The 18,014-nt window shown below is 41.9% G+C and overlaps 8 protein-coding genes across 8 annotated transcripts; 4 read left to right on the forward strand and 4 right to left on the reverse strand.

The window, feature by feature from the left end:
* Positions 1-7: 7 nt before the first annotated feature.
* BYT42DRAFT_573968 (mitochondrial ribosomal subunit protein-domain-containing protein) lies at positions 8-943 on the reverse strand. Its single transcript, XM_051568785.1, has 3 exons — positions 644-943; positions 273-559; positions 8-198 (listed from the first exon to the last, which is right to left on the reverse strand). Exons 1-3 carry the CDS (start codon positions 891-893, stop codon positions 82-84), a joined length of 654 nt encoding a protein of 217 aa, XP_051422378.1. The 5' UTR covers positions 894-943; the 3' UTR covers positions 8-81.
* A 35-nt stretch (positions 944-978) lies between these two features.
* Positions 979-2,694, reverse strand: BYT42DRAFT_573972 (WD40-repeat-containing domain protein). Its single transcript, XM_051568786.1, has 9 exons — positions 2,567-2,694; positions 2,436-2,509; positions 2,216-2,368; positions 2,095-2,158; positions 1,967-2,019; positions 1,863-1,905; positions 1,731-1,808; positions 1,484-1,673; positions 979-1,417 (listed from the first exon to the last, which is right to left on the reverse strand). The coding sequence occupies exons 1-9, from the start codon at positions 2,679-2,681 to the stop codon at positions 1,159-1,161; spliced, it is 1,029 nt and encodes a 342-aa protein (XP_051422379.1). The 5' UTR covers positions 2,682-2,694; the 3' UTR covers positions 979-1,158.
* Positions 2,695-3,249: 555 nt separating this feature from the next.
* BYT42DRAFT_498260 (uncharacterized protein) lies at positions 3,250-6,085 on the forward strand (the record flags this gene model as incomplete). Its single annotated transcript, XM_051564553.1, has 7 exons — positions 3,250-3,801; positions 3,875-4,102; positions 4,171-4,272; positions 4,346-4,812; positions 4,926-5,230; positions 5,301-5,422; positions 5,492-6,085. The coding sequence occupies 7 exons, from the start codon at positions 3,250-3,252 to the stop codon at positions 6,083-6,085; spliced, it is 2,370 nt and encodes a 789-aa protein (XP_051422380.1).
* Positions 6,086-6,177: 92 nt separating this feature from the next.
* On the reverse strand, positions 6,178-8,799 carry BYT42DRAFT_573976 (protein-tyrosine phosphatase-like protein). The gene is made up of 7 exons (XM_051568787.1): positions 8,662-8,799; positions 8,489-8,599; positions 8,168-8,336; positions 7,945-8,105; positions 7,663-7,791; positions 7,280-7,583; positions 6,178-7,192 (listed from the first exon to the last, which is right to left on the reverse strand). Exons 1-7 carry the CDS (start codon positions 8,698-8,700, stop codon positions 6,387-6,389), a joined length of 1,719 nt encoding a protein of 572 aa, XP_051422381.1. The 5' UTR covers positions 8,701-8,799; the 3' UTR covers positions 6,178-6,386.
* A 1,281-nt stretch (positions 8,800-10,080) lies between these two features.
* Positions 10,081-10,874, forward strand: BYT42DRAFT_573979 (uncharacterized protein). The gene is made up of 4 exons (XM_051568788.1): positions 10,081-10,282; positions 10,339-10,421; positions 10,480-10,543; positions 10,606-10,874. Exons 1-4 carry the CDS (start codon positions 10,232-10,234, stop codon positions 10,747-10,749), a joined length of 342 nt encoding a protein of 113 aa, XP_051422382.1. The 5' UTR covers positions 10,081-10,231; the 3' UTR covers positions 10,750-10,874.
* Positions 10,875-11,543: 669 nt separating this feature from the next.
* Positions 11,544-12,863, forward strand: BYT42DRAFT_498413 (kinase-like domain-containing protein; the record flags this gene model as incomplete). The annotated part of the gene is made up of 6 exons (XM_051564561.1): positions 11,544-11,837; positions 11,936-12,090; positions 12,185-12,254; positions 12,309-12,360; positions 12,438-12,562; positions 12,645-12,863. The coding sequence occupies 6 exons, from the start codon at positions 11,544-11,546 to the stop codon at positions 12,861-12,863; spliced, it is 915 nt and encodes a 304-aa protein (XP_051422383.1).
* Positions 12,864-13,529: 666 nt separating this feature from the next.
* BYT42DRAFT_645895 (uncharacterized protein) lies at positions 13,530-14,385 on the reverse strand (the record flags this gene model as incomplete). The annotated part of the gene is made up of 6 exons (XM_051572668.1): positions 14,299-14,385; positions 14,165-14,195; positions 13,969-14,085; positions 13,811-13,892; positions 13,653-13,741; positions 13,530-13,585 (listed from the first exon to the last, which is right to left on the reverse strand). Exons 1-6 carry the CDS (start codon positions 14,338-14,340, stop codon positions 13,530-13,532), a joined length of 417 nt encoding a protein of 138 aa, XP_051422384.1. The 5' UTR covers positions 14,341-14,385.
* Positions 14,386-15,691: 1,306 nt separating this feature from the next.
* BYT42DRAFT_573983 (uncharacterized protein) lies at positions 15,692-16,435 on the forward strand. Its single transcript, XM_051568789.1, has one exon. It carries the CDS (start codon positions 15,718-15,720, stop codon positions 15,997-15,999), a length of 282 nt encoding a protein of 93 aa, XP_051422385.1. The 5' UTR covers positions 15,692-15,717; the 3' UTR covers positions 16,000-16,435.
* The last annotated feature ends 1,579 nt before the right edge of the window (positions 16,436-18,014 follow it).

The raw sequence follows: 18,014 nt of genomic DNA on the forward strand, positions 1-18,014 counted from the left end.
AAATAATCCAACTCTGGTTTTTTTTTCTTGTTTGCTTGATGTGTTTATTCTTGTGTCTATATGATACATTTTTATTATAACTTATTTTTGTTCTTCGGATTTGGGTTGTGCGGGTCGTGCCCATTCCATGGGGAACTGAAGCTTCTTTTTGGGTTGCGGTAAATCAAGGGGAACGTCGGCAAATGTGTCCTTTGCATCCTATTCATATCAATCGCAAAAGCAATTAATTCGATGGCTTTCACACTTTTCCACAAGACACACATGCTTATTACCTTTGCCTCTGCTAACAGTCGGTTCAATGTATCAATGAGGAACTTTTTGTTTTGCTTTCGGTAGGGGAATTTCTCGCTCGACATGACCAGTTCATCGGTGTCGACCTGATACCGACGTCCACACAGCAAGAGGAACTTGTGTTTTTCGACATCTTTCAACTGCAAATCAGAAACCTTGACGGACAACACAGCCTTTTTCTCTACAGGATGGCCTTCGCCCAAATAGTTGTGTGATTTAAACTTCAGAATAGCGTCGCTGGAGGGAGGTACAAATGGTTTGGCGAAAGCTAATGGGAAGTAAAAAAAAAAGAGGTTATTTGAGCTGTCAAATTGTCATTGTGGTTGACGGCGACGGCCATCGATCCCGGTACCTTTCAGCTTAGGCAATTCGTAGTTTGTCTTTCTCAAATATTGACGAACTTCACGGATATTGTTAAACAAGTCGTGACCAATCGTCGTCTGATCATCGAACTCAAAGGGTTCCATGGCTTCGACATCGTACTTCTTTGCCGGTTTTTTTGTTCGCGCACCGATACGGCCAGCAAAGACAGCAGGAGCTGCTGAAAAAGAGCGCGAGGGAACGACTAATGCGCTTCGCACAGCACGGACACTACGAAGCATATTGTTCTGTATGGACGATGCCTGGAATTGAAGAGAACAGGGACTCTTTTTTTGTTGTTTTTGTTTTTGACGAGCGCACCATTGCCAGAAATTTTATAGTCCGCCCAACCAACGAAAACGTGACGGTGAAATCCAATCACCGCCAGCGTCCTAGGTTGCATCAAAAATTTTAAGGGTGTTCTCTTGTACTGTACAACGCTCTCCCTCATTTTATCTAATATAATACTAACAAGAATTGCGTCTTTGGGCTTTAAATCGATGCAAATCAGGGTAATTCATATATATGAATAAGACCAGTAGTTGCTGAAGAACCTACACCCGCAGCAGCAATATAAGCTTGGTTGTCAAGTTCATAAACTTGCAAGGAATTGAGCTTTGTCATGGTTGGGTCCAGTTGTAGCGGCTTGGCAATGATGGGTGCGCCTGAAATTTGTGCAGATGAAATTTGCCAGTAGGCTAAAGAGGCATTGGCCGATCCAGAAATCAAGCGAACAGGATATTCTTCGGTGGGTTCCAGGAAAGCGCTACCATGTAACTTTCTTGGTTAGATACAGCAGCTAGAATGTTTGATCAGCGGATCAACACTTTACAGAGCAGTAACCATGGTGGTATGGCCATTTTCCAATATTAATTGAGTGGGAGCGTCTCTATTGCGTGTATTGCTGATCAAGTGGATACTCGCGTCACCCGACCCGGCAGCTATCCATGCATCATCAGGAGAAGTCTCCAGAGAATAGACAAACGGAGGATTGAACATTTGTGCTTTTACAGGCTCGCTTGCTAAGTTAAAAGTGATAATTTAGAGCATATTCATCTCGGTGAAGGATCAAGACATACCCATATCATACACATCCATCGGTGTGCCGCGAGAAAAGTCCCACTTGTATACTTTGCTGTCAAGACCACCCGACCATACTGTTCATTTGCTGAGTCACCACATCAATGAAGCTACTTATTCTTTTCTATTACCTTCCCAAGGCTTTCGAGATCGAAATTTTACAGCCATACAGATCTGTAAAGATATGGTTCATCAGCCAATGATCTAACTTCTTTTCTACTTTTTGTCTACTTACACTTTGATGCTTCTTTTTAATTTGCTTGTATATTTTGTGATTGTCCAAGTCCACTAATAAAAGGGTGAAACAAAACAAAGGCATCAGCAATCAGTTTCAAGCGTGAGATTGAAATGTTTGATACTAACCTACTTTTACTTCACCACAATCATCACCGGAGGCCAAAAAGTTCTTCTTTGGATGCATATCAATCTATGGAAGTCCCACGGTGAGCTCAATGGTTACTTCTGAGCCATTACAAATACGTACGCTATTAATCTCGTCTCCACTAAACTCATATTGCCGTTCCGAGGTGGTTAAAATCATGGCGGTATTTCTCAAATCGTATATATGAATTTGGTTGCCGGAAGCAAGATAAAAGTGCGGAAGATCCGGTTTATTTGCAAACGCGACGCTTCCAACCTTTAGAAAAATAAATAAGGTCATTATCACTCTAAGTGACGGCACGCATTCCTTGTGAGAAACTCACCGCTTCCTTTAAATTATGGATACCTTTGATCACCTTGCCAGATCGCAAATCCCAAATGCGGCACGTGGCATCCTCTAACACATTGCACGGTGGATCAGTCACGGTTCATTTACGGAGGGCAAGCCTGCTACCTGAACCAGAGGCAAGTACATGGTCGCCCAAGAAGCTTTGCCTGGCATATTCTATGCAGCACACAGACGCTTGATGGCCTTTCAGTTCGCCAACCTTGACAAGTGAAGTTGCCATGCTGGGTTGTTCAAAGTCAACTTTTTTTTCACGGTCTCCCACTTTTGGAAATTTTGCAGTTGAGCGGGGTCTTCTTTTCTTGGTTGAAGGCGGTGTTTTAAAAGAGACGAAGTTTGTTATACTTGATCTCATTCAAAGGCGCTGGTCTTTTCCAAGGCAACAGGGACGAACATTTTGGCGTTACAAATCTCTGGTGTTTTTTCGTGAAACAAGCATGCTTTAAATGGCACTGGATCATTTGTCCCCATGGCTCTGTTGTCGACCGTAATAATGATAGGAGAAAGTCAGACATGACAAGGACACACGCCGAATGCACCAAAACAAACCACTTTCAACAATAAAAGTTTTATACATTCACCGTTTTCTTTTTCTATCGCAGAGTTGTCATCGTCCGATGTTGCCTGAATGCATAAATCTGTCAAAATTTTGTCGTGTTGCATTTTCCGGAAACGGATGTATGACTGTTAAATTCGGGATCAGAAAAAAAAAGAAGAGAGATTTTTGAAACTGTGTTTTTTTCAAAAAAAAAAAAAGCAGATCTACTGTTTGGTGATTGATTGAAAGCAACATGCATCGACACAGACCTGGATCGTTGCATCAGTCGAACAAGCCGTTCAAGTCTCGGCACGCTAGTAAAGGCACCTTGAAAGAGATCTCCAAGGGCAAAGTGAACCGAGTCTCCGTCAAGCAACCCGGAAGCAAGAATCTGTCCAAAGTCGATCGTCGCTATGCCGCCAAAGTTTTGCAACAAAAGAAGCGAGAGGAAATCACTCGAGTGAACCGCATCTTTGAAGGAAGACATGGCGCTCCCAAAATCGTTCCTGTGCTTCCTCTTTGTCCTGACAGCGATGTCGAGGACGCTATTGCCGCACTTTACAAGACCCTCGGAGTCGAACCTCCCGTCAAGGGCCAAGCTTCGGTCCTCAATGTCGAGCGATTCAAACAGAAACTTCAGCTTGTTCCTCTTCGTCGCAATTTCATCGATGTCATGGATGCATTCAAAGTAGCCGATTTCGCCATTATTCTCATGTCCGCTGAAGTCGAGGTCGATCAGTTCGGTATCAACTGTTTATTGGGCGTCTTGAACCAAGGTCTTGTCAAAGTCATTCCCGTTGTCCAGGTAAAAATATTGAACAGGTTGACTTTTTTTTATTGTTCGTCCGGCATATTCATGTGGAACCCCGATTTTATAGCACTTGAACAGTGTGTCTCCCAAACTTGCTCCTTCCGTCAAGAAATCCCTCGTCTCCTTCACACAGCAATTCTTTCCCGAGGAAGAACATCTTTACTCTCTTGATAATGACAACGAGGCATTGAATGTACTTCGTCACATCACTTCTCAGCGACCTAAACCTCTCGCCTGGCGTGATCTGCATCCTTATATGCTGGCCGATAACGTAGAATACGAACCTGACAATGAGGTAAGAAAGAAATTGGGCCCGCCGGATATTGGGTCGATCGATGGTGGAACTTACTTTATGTCTTTCAGGAAACCGGTACTCTCAAAGTGACTGGATTTGCTCGTGGCAATCCTTTCAACGCCAATCGCTTGGTCCACTTGCAGAACTTTGGTGATTTCCAATTGCAGCAGGTAAGCATAAGGACGAGGGCAGTGCATAGAGAGAAAGTTGGTCGGATTCTGAACTCGGGATCTTTATCGTTAGATTACAACATCGCCGTTGCAAGCGAGAGCCGGTGATATGCAAGAAGACGCCGAGATTGTGGATACCCCTAATCCTGCAGAACAGGACGATTTAGTAGCTGAAAATGAACCTGATTTTATGGAAAATGAACAGACATGGCCTACCGAGGAAGAGTTGGCCGAAGCCGAAGAACGCGTTCGTCAGATGCGTAGCCAAGAGGGAAAACAGACCAAGCGTGTACCCAAAGGTACTTCAGCCTACCAAGCGGCTTGGATTGTTGATGAAGAGGATGAGGAATACAGCGAATACGAAGATGACGACGAGGAAGAGATGGTCGATGCTGATATCGGTACGATGGATGATGGAGACGATGTGGAGCCTGCCGAAGGCATGAGTTCCTTCCCCGATGACGATGAATACGAAGAGATCGAAATGGAAGGCAAGAATAATGACGATGATGAATTCGATGCTGAGGAAGAAGCACGACAGTGAGTAATCCTTATATCTCTGCATTTTGCTCTTGACCTTTTTGTGAGCAAAAGACGGCGTGTGATGATGGGCCGGATGTTAATGTTTTTTTTTTTTTGCGTTATTTGCTTAGATATGAAGAATACCTCAAGAGTCGACAGAAGGAATTCGAAAATCACAAGGAATTTCCTGATGAAATTGATACACCCATGCACATTGCTGCCAGAGAACGATTTGCACGTTATCGAGGATTGCAGTCTTTCCGAACCTCACCGTGGGATCCTTACGAGAATTTGCCTATCGATTATGCTCGCATTTTCCAGTTCGAAAATTACCTCCGCACCAAGAGCCGAGTCGTCAGTCAGGCCATTGTAGGTAATGTAAAGCCTGGTAACCGTATCACGTTGTGGATCAAGAATGTGCCCAAGGGCGCTTACGGTAAGTTATTGGAAACCAGAACGCATAAATGGGATGACATTCTCATCTCGGCTATCGAAACCACAACTAGAAATGTATGATGTGGAACGACCTTACATCGTTTTTGGTCTGCTCCAATACGAGCACAAGATGTCCTTGCTCAATTTCCAGATCACTCGCGATAACGCGTACGAAGAGCCTGTGAGATCAAAGGTAAAAAAAATTGCCACAAATGTTTTCCTTGGTTATATCGGATATCAGGTTGCTAAGAAACGTCAATAGGATCCCATGGTATTGCATGTAGGCTTCCGACGGTACGCTGTGCGACCGATCTATTCCCAGAATACGAACAAGAGCACAAACAATGTGCATAAGTTTGAACGATTCTTGCGAATGGGTCGTTCCAGCATAGCCACCGTGTACGGTCCTGTGGTGTTTGGTAAAGTACCATGCATGTTTTACAAGGAAACCGATGACATCAACGAGCCCATTCTCGTCTCCACCGGCACTTTTGTCAATACCAATGTAAAACGCATCGTTGCCAAACGTATTATTCTCAGTGGCCATCCTTTCCGAGTGCACAAACGATCGGCTGTTGTGCGTTACATGTTCTTCAACCCGGATGATGTTCATTGGTTCAAGCCGGTACAGCTGGTCACCAAATATGGTCGTGTGGGTCACATTCGAGAGTCTCTTGGTACACACGGTTACATGAAGTGTATATTTGACGGAGCATTAACGCAGCAAGATACCGTCATGATGTATCTGTACAAACGCATGTATCCCAAATGGAACACTGAACTCTGGCGGGGTGGTTTAGACAAGTCCACCAAAGCCATCACCTATGTCAAACCGGAAGCCATGGACATGGAATAAGAAAAAAAATTTCTTAGAAAAACACATCTCTGTTTTTTTTTGTTATGTTTTTCCTTCTTTTTTTTTGTTTTGCATTTTTAATAAACCACAGCATGTAATCTCTTTTTTTAAGATAATCCGTCAGTGACTTGATATTTTCGATCGAGGGATGTGCAATGGGGCGGACGTGACGAGAGAGAAGAAAGAGAGTGTGAGAGATAAGAAAAGGAAAAAAAAAAGTTCAGCGATTCAATAAAAAAAGATATAAAAAATACATGATATTTTGATAATGCCAACGATGCCTTGTTGTTCTTTGACTGACTTATAAGGGTCCATTGCCGACCGTAGCGTAGACGGGCATTTCATTCACTTCATCATCATTTCGATTGAATAACTGGGCCCAGTATCGTATCTTGCGTGCATCCGGGAATAAAACGCCTCCGCCGTCCACAATATCTTCGTTTTTCTTTGGATCAAACAAAGGATTGACAAAATTTTCTTTGTAAGAGTTGAAATAATCCCAGATACTGGACGTCTTGCTTTCCGGTTGGTGGGTCACGCGTTCACGTTCGCAGTTGAACAGGAACGTACCAAACTGACACGAATACACGTGATAGTGAAGTTCGATCAACATTCGTTCGTTGAATTCGAATCGCGTAGGGAATTGGTAAACAAGCTGATAGACACAATCCAAGAACTGATGGAAGACTGGACTGGTTTCCCGCTGATAGTAATTGGACTTGTAAAACTTGTTCTGCATGTCTTTGATCGTATTGGTTGCGGCATTTCCCCCAGTATGCGATAGGTTGACGAAATATTTTTCATTGGACAGATGCCCACATCGATCGGCAAATTTGTGACCAAAGGAGATCCACTCCTTCTCAATCAGTACCATGAATCCTTCAAACGTTCGATAATACGGGTCCAAACACAGTTCACTGATCGATACCAGCTGCGCCGTACGATCCCAACCGTCGGAACAATGGACCAACACGTGAGAATTATACACATGCACGCTTCTCACAATTGTGCAAGTTCCCTCCAAAAGAATGTTGAGATGCTTAAGCCAGTTCGATCGCTGTAACCCTATACGATTGACCTGCCCGTTATTCTCCGCTCCTTGCATCGCTAAGAAACCCGAGAGACCATCTCAGTTAAACCACTGACGTATTGCATTCGTTTGTTGCTCTTTTTTTTTTTTTTTTTTTTTTTTACCTTCACTCATTTTTGCAAGACTGTCACGCATGACATGAATATTGTCCACGGCGATATAAACCTTTTTGCACCCACGATAGTTTTCCATATTTTCGGTGCCAGCGCCGCGAGCGAGGTTACCTACAGCATTCGCTACGGGACGCGCATCCACAATCAGGTTAGCGGCAGTGGATCCGTAGACGGCTTTGCCATCCTGTGACGGGGGTAAATTCGACTCAAAGATGGCTTCAATCAACTTTTCGTCCTGGATGGATCGAGCCTGCTTAAATCCAACCAACGGTTGACTGCTGCGAGTGATGGTCGCCTAGCGAGAGTTGGGGGGTGAACAACGGCGCATCGGATGAAAGCCAGCCGGAAAATCGGTCCAGGGTACCTTTCCTTACCATATTATGCCAATGTAAATAGGATAATGCAGGAATTCTGGCTTTGCTTCGATATTTTCCCGCGTAGTTGAGGACATTGTCACTGATTTTTTGAGGAACGACAAAAGTACGAGGATAAGTGGGCGAATACTCCATACGAAAAAAAAAAAAGAAGAAAAAGAACAACCGAATAAGTTCAAAGATCATGCGTCAAAAAGTGAGGAAAAAAAGTAAACCCGCTCTCGAAAATAAGGACTATTTCTCGATAATACAGATTGGTGATGAAAGAGAGGAGATAGTTACCGTATAATCTCGATTGATCACTGTATAGCGCCACTGATGATTTGTCGTCTGTACACCCATACGTTCATACTCTTTGGTAGGATCGTAGATCCGCCAACCTCCCTGCGCTGTGAATGGCGGTTGAGGTTTGTAAGCATACGCATAAAGCTGTTCCGTAGAAGCTAATTGAACAGTATGTTAAAGGACCATTGAAAAAAATAATGGATCAAACGGATTCACGTACTAACACAGGTGAGCTTTTGGATACTATCATAGACGTCTTGTGCTTCACCGCCTTTCAGCATGGATATGGTGACAATCAAAAAATCTCTGCAACGAATATATAGTGGATGGCGTCCCGTCTGCAGTGACGGCGGTCGTCGTTCAACGGTGTGTATAATCGGATAAGGAATCTAATAACCATAGGAACCATCATAACCAAATAAAAAAGCAAGTAAAAAGTCATATATAAGAGTCATATACAATGAGTTGAGCAGGAAAAAAATGATAGGATGAATAAATGTGAACGAGTTGCAGGAAACAGGCGACCAGGTTGAATTCTTACCCAAAGTTCTTCTTGGCTCGGATCGTCGTGATGGAATATGAGATTATGAATGGTTAAATGGAGAGTGCCGGTAAGAACCTCCTGACCCTTTTCGAGTTGTACATCCTCCACCTTGTATGGGTTATTTCATCAATGCATTTGATCGTCTGAACAAATATTAGACAACGACGAACCTTTGCTATTTTGAGCAGGTCTATACGGTCTTCAGGCATTCCAAAATGATACGTGAAATGGAGACAACAGGGATGGAGACAAAGGATAAAAAGAAGAACAGAAAAAAAACAGAATGCTATGCACGGCAAATAGCTGAAATGGAACAACGAGAGAGAAACTCAGTGTTTCCTTTTCGAACACCGTCCTCAACAGTGAGTCACGTGGAACTTCTTATTCCATCCCGCTGCATTATCTGTAGTCCAGTGGCTTTTTTTGTATGGCGCCGCAGAAATCCTTGTTTGACAGAAAAAGCATAATAAGTTACGCTCAAAAGAAAGCACATCGGCGGATATAGTGATATAGGGTACAATGGCACACTGTTTGTATATCAACCATTGCCCTGATACCAATGTCCAGTGTTTTATGACCCCTGACCGGTCATCCAGCTCATGATTGGGACAGACATTGATTCCTTATGTGGAGTGGGAGCAACAAGTTTTTGATGCAATGGTTCAATTCTTTGCAACTGAGGATTGGACGGATATTCAGTAACCATTGGCATCAAGATTCGCCGAGCCTGTTGATTGATGAACGGTTTGCTCCCTGTATCACGGCGTAGTTATCATCATTTTATCCCATTTTGCATATTGGGGCGAACCAAGTATGGCGATCATCTGCATTTCAATCACCTTCAGGTTCAACTAGTCGAAAGATCGAGAGGCTTGGATGCACAGGTGCCGCTGAAAGGGAATTCACAACTCAGCCTTTGTGTGACACGCCACCGAAATGAATCTATTTCCTGTGATTTATACTATAGACTTAATCCAAGTCGTGTATTTTGTACCCATTATAGGTTTAATAGATTCGAAGCATCATTACCAGCATATTTTTAAACATGATGAAAGCAAGGATTACGAGGCAAATGGACATTGACAAAAGCAGAAATTCAGGCACCGTTGGAAATTTTCGTGACGGTTAAATTTACATTGATCAAAGGAAGCCCGCTGAATTTTGTCTATAAAAATGGAAGGTTTTTGGCCCCATCCATGGTAAAAGCTTGTTTCTACAGCATCCATCCATCCATCCATCCGTTGGATGCAGACACGGTCATCGGTTGAAGTTCACGTAAGTACCATCTTGTAATATAGGTTTTTATCCGAGGAGTTGAGGATGGAAAACAGTGATGATAATCTACCCATTACATGGAGCACTTATTTTGCAAACCGTTCTGGTTCGCAGAGTGTAATGACCTCGTATATATAGTCATAGTTACACTGATGTTTTCCTATCTACAATGAATCGGATAGAATTGATTGATGCAGTTTATGTAAAACAATGTATGCTCATCCATATTTTGTTATATAGGTACTTTGAGCGCTGGCCTGGATGGAAAGATCGTTTCATTAGACTCATTAGCTGAATAAAAAAAAAATTCGTTGATTTAAACTTTATATTTTTTCCTGTTTTTGTTTTCTGTTTTCAAATTGACTCGCGAATCGGTCGCGTCAGACAGCAAGCGTGCATCGTCCCCCTAAGCGAATTCAACCCCTGTAGCACTGCATTGTTTGGGTTTCTGGCTGTCGATTGTCAATGATGGGTGATGATCCTTGGGATGACTGGGAAAGTGCAGCCGATGCAGGTGTGAGTAGCGATAGTTCAGTGCATGGCCCATGTCGTCCAATGACGGTTTGTGAAAGCTTATAGATTATAACGCGCCGGTGAAAAGCACACGAAAAGAGAAAACTGAAGAAGAAAAGAGCAAAGAACTTTGGGAAAAAGCGTAAGCATTCCTTGGTCGAATCTTGATTCAAGTGTCAACCTTATTAAACCCGATCCAGTAATCAGACCCTTACACCAACTGTGATTCGCACCGATTCTTCGCGTACTGAGTATAAACCAGAGGTATAATAAACGGTAAATAATTCCCTAGATACGCTGAAGCGTTGACTTGGGTTCTCCACTAGATAAAGATTCTGAAACGGCCTAGCAATTTTCCGCGAGGATCCGGAACGAGAAAGGACCCGGCTACATCAGCGCCTGTAAAGACGTTGGCTGAACGCGAAAAAGAGTATTTGGCAGCACGAGAAAGAATATTGAAAGAGAAATAAAAGAAACCTTCACATTATTATGATGGTACGGATACTTGCTTATCCAAAACAAGGGGCAGAAGTATCAATGACAACCCAGGCTTCAGTCCGCAAAACTATTTTATATGCTGTTTACTCTTGATCACTGAAACTTCTAAGATACAGACGCGTCTTTTTCTAAAACCTCAATGTCTCTACCATGGTTACTGGCCCTCCTCGACGTAAATGGGCGTTCCAGTGGCGAATTTTTTTATCATTCTCATCGTTACAGGAAAATAATTCTGAAGCAAAAGTAGAACCGACATGAGAGAAGCTTCTCTCTGAGGTCCTGCGACTATGTAGCTTAGGTATATGATTACGTTGAAACAAAACAAACCGTACCTGCCACAGTCGAGAAACATTTGGCTCTCTCACATGTTCACAAAGAACTGATGCCATATTTTTCCTTAAATGTACCATAGTCTTTCATGGTCTCTCAAAATTTACTTTGAATGGTTGGATAAACGGCGAAACTTTTATCAACAGAATGTTTCCGTTTATTGCTTGCTTCGTACGATCATTGGGTTCGTATTATGTAAAATCCCACGTTCTACGCGAAACTGGTTCAAGAAAATGCGCTTGTTGCGAAAATTCTTTTCGCTTCCGATGTATGGTCTGTGATTGGGCGACAATTTTTGTAATGATCTCCGCTTGAAATAGGATGAATGTCGGGTTATCCTATTTGCTTTTTTTTTCTGAACACGAGTGGGTGACAGGGACTAAGTGATTGCTTGTCCCATAAGTCTGCTTTTCTCCACACCTAAAAACGTGACATGATGCTTTCAAAGGGAAACTTACGAAAGAAGCGTAATTTTAAAAACCTGAAGTTGGACAATTCACCAGTCGTGGTGAGCCCATCTTCCTCTGATTCAAGCAAAACCAAGTCGAAAGGTCTAGATGAAGAATACAGCAAACTTTGCGAACAATTGAGCGAACTGGAGATTGGACTGGAGTTGCGGCTGGATCTGCGTCCAGAAGACTTTACTTCGGTGGATGAACTCGGTAGAGGCAATGGCGGTACGGTCTGCAAAGTGTTACATATCAGAACAAACACTATCATGGCAAGAAAGGTACGAGGACTGTTTTTGCTAACCAAGACCCACCCCTGGGTGCAGAGTTTGCCAAAGTGGATGGAAAAAGATTGATCATTTTGTTGTGGATTTGTTAGGTGATTCATGTGGAAGCCAATATGCAAGTGCGAAAACAGATTATGCGAGAATTACAGTTTATGCACGATTGCAACTCAAAACATATTGTGAGTTTTTATGGAGCGTTCATGAATGGCAGTGATATATCGTATTGCATGGAATACATGGATGTTGGGTAAGTTGTGTACTAGGACAATATAGAGCGTACCTGAGAAATGGGCCGGCGGCTAATGAGTTTACGACGGTGGTATTGATAAACGAAAAAATAGATCTTTGGACAAAATTTACAAAAAATACGGACCGATACCCTTGGATGTCCTGAAGAAAATTGCCTATGCGGTAAGTGTGCTTCAAAGGAATCCATTCTTTTCAGATGTTAATCGTGATTTTCAGATTGTGGATGGACTGATTTACCTGTATGACGAACATCGTATCATTCATCGCGGTAAGTGGAATCATTCTAGTATGGTTAATGACTGTCCGTGGAAAAAATAAAGCGAGGCTCATTCGATAACTCTTTAGACCTCAAACCGTCCAATGTCCTGATTAATTCGCAGGGGCAAATTAAGCTATGTGATTTTGGTGTGTCTGGGCAGCTAATCAACTCGGTGGCAGATACGTTTGTGGGCACCAGCTCTTACATGAGTGTATGTATTCAGGTTACCGCTTGCCATTTTTGTAAACATGGATACTCACTGGGTTATTTTTTTTTTAATTTCGTTTTGACAGCCCGAGCGTATCATGGGGTCACCTTACAGTGTGAAGTCGGATGTATGGTCACTGGGTATCACATTGATGGAATTGGCTTTAGGACGATTTCCCTTTCCTCCAGATGGCACGCCTTTGTCCATTTTCGAGTTGCTGCAACACATCGTCAATGAACCGGTGCCGACCTTTCCGCCAAACAAATTCCCATCTGTGCTGACAAATTTTGTCGATGAATGGTAAAGGAAAAAGAGGAAGGCCTTCACGATCTGGGCATGGTTTACTAAATTTGACATTACGCGTATAGTTTGGTAAAAGATGTGAAGCTCCGAGCCACACCTGGTGATTTGATGGTAAGATAAGATAGGGCATGCAAGCAGACCAATTTCTTTTTCGCGGTAGCTGACCTTTCCATATTTGATTATTATCACTGCAGAAACATGAGTATCTGGTATCGGCTGCCAAGGAGAAAGTAGATCTCGAGAAATGGACTCGCAGTTTAATGGAGTCTGAAAAAGTGGATCACTCCAAGACGCACTGATCCTCTTTTATGCCATATACCCCTCTTTCTTTCGCATTTTCCTCCTTTTTTTTTTTCTTGAGGAATGATATCAACCCGTGAACTATTCAATCTTAAGTAAACCATCGTCTTTCACCAAAAAGTTTAAACATAAAGCAAAGCATTGATTAGCTTATTTTCCTTGCAAGTTCATCCAATAGTGACAAATAGATTTCGCTTGGTCCCTCATCTTGACGCTGCCATCATCCAAAACTCGTACAGTCGTTTTGTTGAATGCTCTATCCATCTGGAGATACGCACTTGCAAAATGAGAAAATTTCATTTATAAAGAAATAAATCGTACATGTAGCCATTGGCACTAAAAAATCAATGAAGGAGAAGAACCGTTCTTATTCTTCGCTGACTTCTTCATTATTGCCTGAAGTGGCCAGTAATCGGAAGGAAGCTAATGTACACCGTCATAAGTCACATACTCGTTTTATTGACATGTTCCAACGTCTTGAATGACTTACATTGGGAGATTTCAGCCTTGACGCGATTGACACCTTCCTTGTCAGTGAATTCTTTGTATCTCAATTGACCTTCCACATACACAAGATCACTAAATCATTCACAATAGTATCAAGTTAATACACATGACAACCATCCCTCAAAAGCTGCTGTTTGTTACCCCTTCTTAACCTTGTTAGGCAACCAATCAGCCGACTTCCACGAACTGATGCGATGCCACTGGGTCTTTTTGATAAGGTTGCCTAGGCACCGACATCATATTTCAGCATCACAAATAGGAATACTAGTTGTTATTGACATTCCAAAACCAATGCTTACCTTCATTATCAGGTCGAACTTCTGATGTAGCGACAGTATAGTTAACGACACGGAGGTCGCCGACCTCAGTCACGGTAGGATCAGCACCGACGCGACCAATAAGCTGGACCTTGTTCACTGAGTAAAAGAAAAAAAGAAAGGATAATACAGATAAATTCTATGGCCAAGGCATGTAACGTGCTTCAGCGATGCTTACAGTTGGCGCGAGTGGCAGAAGCCGAAAAGCACTAAGTACGTGTCATTAGTTTTTGACAGCTCCCATGGATACAAGCGTGTTACAAACATAGGAGCAAGAAATGCTCCAAATTCTTATGCCACAATAGGACTTACTCTAACGAATTTTGATGCCGATGCAGTAGGACGGATAAACATGGTTTTTTTTTTGACGATGAATAAGAGATTCAGGAATGAAGCAGGTTGAAAGGCGACAGTAAAAAAAAATTTCGCAGTTGATGCGCAGGGTCGCACGCAACGTCACGCCCTGAAGAAGGCGGAGTTTCCCGCCAATTGGAGATTCGCCCTTTTCATTTTCATTGTTGCACGCTTTATTCAGACAAACAAAGAACACGCACTGTGGGTTCCGAACAAGGCATGATACTGCTCAGGCTAAAGTGTATACCATGGCTGAGCAGCATCTGATGAATGTTCAAGCTCATAATGATAGATAGCCGACTCTTTTGTTGATACATCATAGAGAGTTAGCATATTAGCTGCCGACTGGTTAATCTGCTCCAGCTATTATTCGAATGGATCCGCCAAACGATCGATCAGCTCTATGCCAACTTGAGCCTGTGACAGATCATTCTTGTCAATATATCTCATCAAAAGATAATCAGAAGCTGATATGATTTTGCTTGGGTTGGTGAATGACAAAATAGTATCCAAAGCTTTCTGAAAATTATTGTTTTTTGCGAGTGAGTCATCTTTTCCACGCCAAATCGAGTTATGGATCAAAGAATAATTCACAGCAACGTACACTTCTTTTTTCTCGTGCCTGCCTGTTTTCATCAAAAATTAGAACTGTTTTTGAACAGTTATTATGAAAAGCTCTATTGCATTTGATGGGTCGTTTCGTTATTTATCAAATCATACTTTTCCTCAAAAAAAAAAAAAAAAAATTAACCCATGGTATCTCGAAAGTATCAAGGTAGTAAGAGATGCAAGGCCAAAGCTCTTGTCGGTTTCACTTTGGAAATTTTTGTTTAGAAAGATGGCCTCCGAAGAGTCGAGGCCCCAGACAATGCACTGCCAAGTTCACATCGGGTATGACATTTATAATAGAAATGGAGCGATTTCGGAGTAGTTCTACAGTATCACTGAAATTTTGCGATAAGGACGCAGAGATCATGAAATATCGGATCGTAAATCGTAATTTGTTGCGGTGTGATCTTTTCTGACATTCCCACGAGGTATTCCGCGGGTATTGATAGTAATAATTTATTGGCATTTTGTGGGTCACTATGGAATACGTCGCATCATCATATATGATATTGACAAAAACGATGGAAGCGGGGCGCAGTACCATGATCGGACAGTTACGGTACGAAAATTTCCAATAAACATAGGACATTGGCTGAAGTGGTGAAATCTCGGGAAATGACGAGGCAAAAGCGGGTGGCACGAAAAAAGCCACGGAGATCCAATTGGCAATCAAAATTTTGAATAACGCTCCAGAAGACGGTGACGATAAAGTGAAAGAAACTTTGGTAATTCCTCTCTCTCTCTTTTCTCTCTCTATATTCTTTCATAATGCGTATACCATTTTTCAACAAGCAAAACAAAGACGATGCTTCCAATGAAAAGGAGGCAGTTCAGCCTGAATTAACAGAAAGCCTGTCACCTGTAAACTCTTTGCCTGAAGGTTCGCAAGCTCAACCTCCCATGCAGCATCAAGGTGCTGTACCCAAGGGTTTCGCCAATGACACCATGCGTACGACGAATCGTCCCGATGTCATGTATGGTTTTGATGATCCCATGTGCCGCACTTTGGGACCTGTTCGAAGCACCGATCCTACCAATACTGGTGCATAGACAAGTAATATGCATAGTCAGCATTTTGTCACGGTTGTTTCGAGTTTTCGGTTACTACTCTTATACTCAGTACTCTTTTGACTTTATTTTATGCACGCCACCAAAGTTGTGTTGACTGGTTTTTCCTTTTTGGTGATTCTTTAGTTACTGGTTCTCATTCTGTTCAGCTCGCCCTTTATTTTATCTTTCCCCCCTTCCCCACCCACCACTTTTCTTTTGATTTTCTAACATTCTTTATGTGTTCTTGATCTATTTTTCTTGTTCTCCGCATACTGCATCCTACAAAAATGAAACATCCAAATAATGCCATTTGCGGTTTAGCGCCATTTCTTTGCAGAGGAGATACTCTGTTGTCGGACCAAAGTCCGACACGCGAGAGGTATATTTTTCGACATTGTGTGGGGACACAAAGGAAGGGTTTTTTCCGGACAGCCACAGGCAGGTGATTGTCAAATGGAAAAAAAACAAAAAAAAAAACGATATAATATGATTGGACGCAGCTGTCAAGGATGAGAAACATGATGATGCCATTTTTTGCTTGCCCGAACCGGACGATGCATTCTAAAAAGCTTTTTGATATGCAGAATTAACTTTTTGGGCATTTCCGGCAATTTGGAAGTCCATATACATCAACATCCACGAATTCAATCGGAGGAACAGCATGTGTGTGTGTGATTTCCGGTGACGAATGTGAAAATTAGTCATTGGATTATGAAACGTTTCCGTTAATGGTACGACAGGCAATGCCTGGAAATCTGCCGGAGCTAGTGGAATGAAATGCACGGAATGTCATCATGAAATGGTTAGAACCATGACAACAACAACAAAAAAAAAAGGTTCAATTTTCTCAGATAAGCGATTTTTTTATCCCCTGTTTCTGGGCCAATGACAGATAATGCAATTGTTTTTCAGACGGAGTACAGCCCAGGCAGGAAGGATCAGCTATTGTAAGCTTTTTCCTTTTTGTACAAGTGTTACCCTTGAATGAGGACAGGAAAAAAAAAAAGGTTTACGAGATACATGTGTAACGTAACACAAGCCGCTGACAGAAAAAGAAATGGGGTCATTTTGCCCCGTTGAAAAAAAAAAAAGAAAAAAAAGGCGCTTGTTAGCCACAAGACAAAGTTCATTGTGCTTCAATGCCCACGGTTCTATCCAAATATATGTTGTACGCCTTTCCCTATTCATCCTAAAATAAAGACGGACAAAGGTTCGATGGAATGGTCATCGATAAGGGAAAAATTAGATGGAGAATGACCCAAATGTACAAAGTGGCTTAAAATAGGTGCATTTTTTGTTGAGCAACTAAATGACGGGGAAACAAAGACAAGTTCAGATATTAAAAAAAGGTTGATTCACCTTTTTTTCTTTTTCCATAGTACAAGACAATATTATAAAAAGGAAAATCAATGGATTTTCTTTTTTCTATTATATGGAAATACAGAGGATAGAGAACAGTAAACAAATTTAGATATTTATATATAAAGTTATAAAAAAAAAATGTATGAACCAGTAAATATAAACAAGATCATGCAAATACAAAATAGAAACGTCAATGGTGTACCGCTGACGTTATTTTTTCTTTTGAAAAAAGGGGGAGTTGAATGTCGTCGTCTTTTTTTTTTTTTCTGCCACGTGCATTAGTATGCTGTGTGACATGGACCATTTTCACCGACATTGGAACCCAAACTCGGCAGTGCCGGTATTTTTTTTTTTTTTAAAAAAAAAAAGTCGAGTGAATCGATGATCTTTTTTTTTTGTTATGCGGAGTTTCTGAAACATGACTCGGGACCAAGCTTTTTTTTTTTTGGCTGTTGTGTGTTGTGCGTGCGTGTGTGTGTTAGGGTGTGTGTCTGTACGAGTGTCTATGCTGCTTCGCTTTGGAATCTTCCCATTCCTTACCCTTTGATCTTTCACAAACCATAATCACTTGTTTTTTTTTTTTTTTTTTTTTTACTCTCTCACAATCTGTCTTCCTTGTAACCCTTCCTTTCACATATCTCATCTCTCTCAAT

Source organism: Radiomyces spectabilis (assembly GCF_025331425.1).
Source record: "Radiomyces spectabilis strain NRRL 2753 chromosome Unknown BYT42scaffold_8, whole genome shotgun sequence".
Classification (NCBI taxonomy): domain Eukaryota; kingdom Fungi; phylum Mucoromycota; class Mucoromycetes; order Mucorales; family Radiomycetaceae; genus Radiomyces; species Radiomyces spectabilis.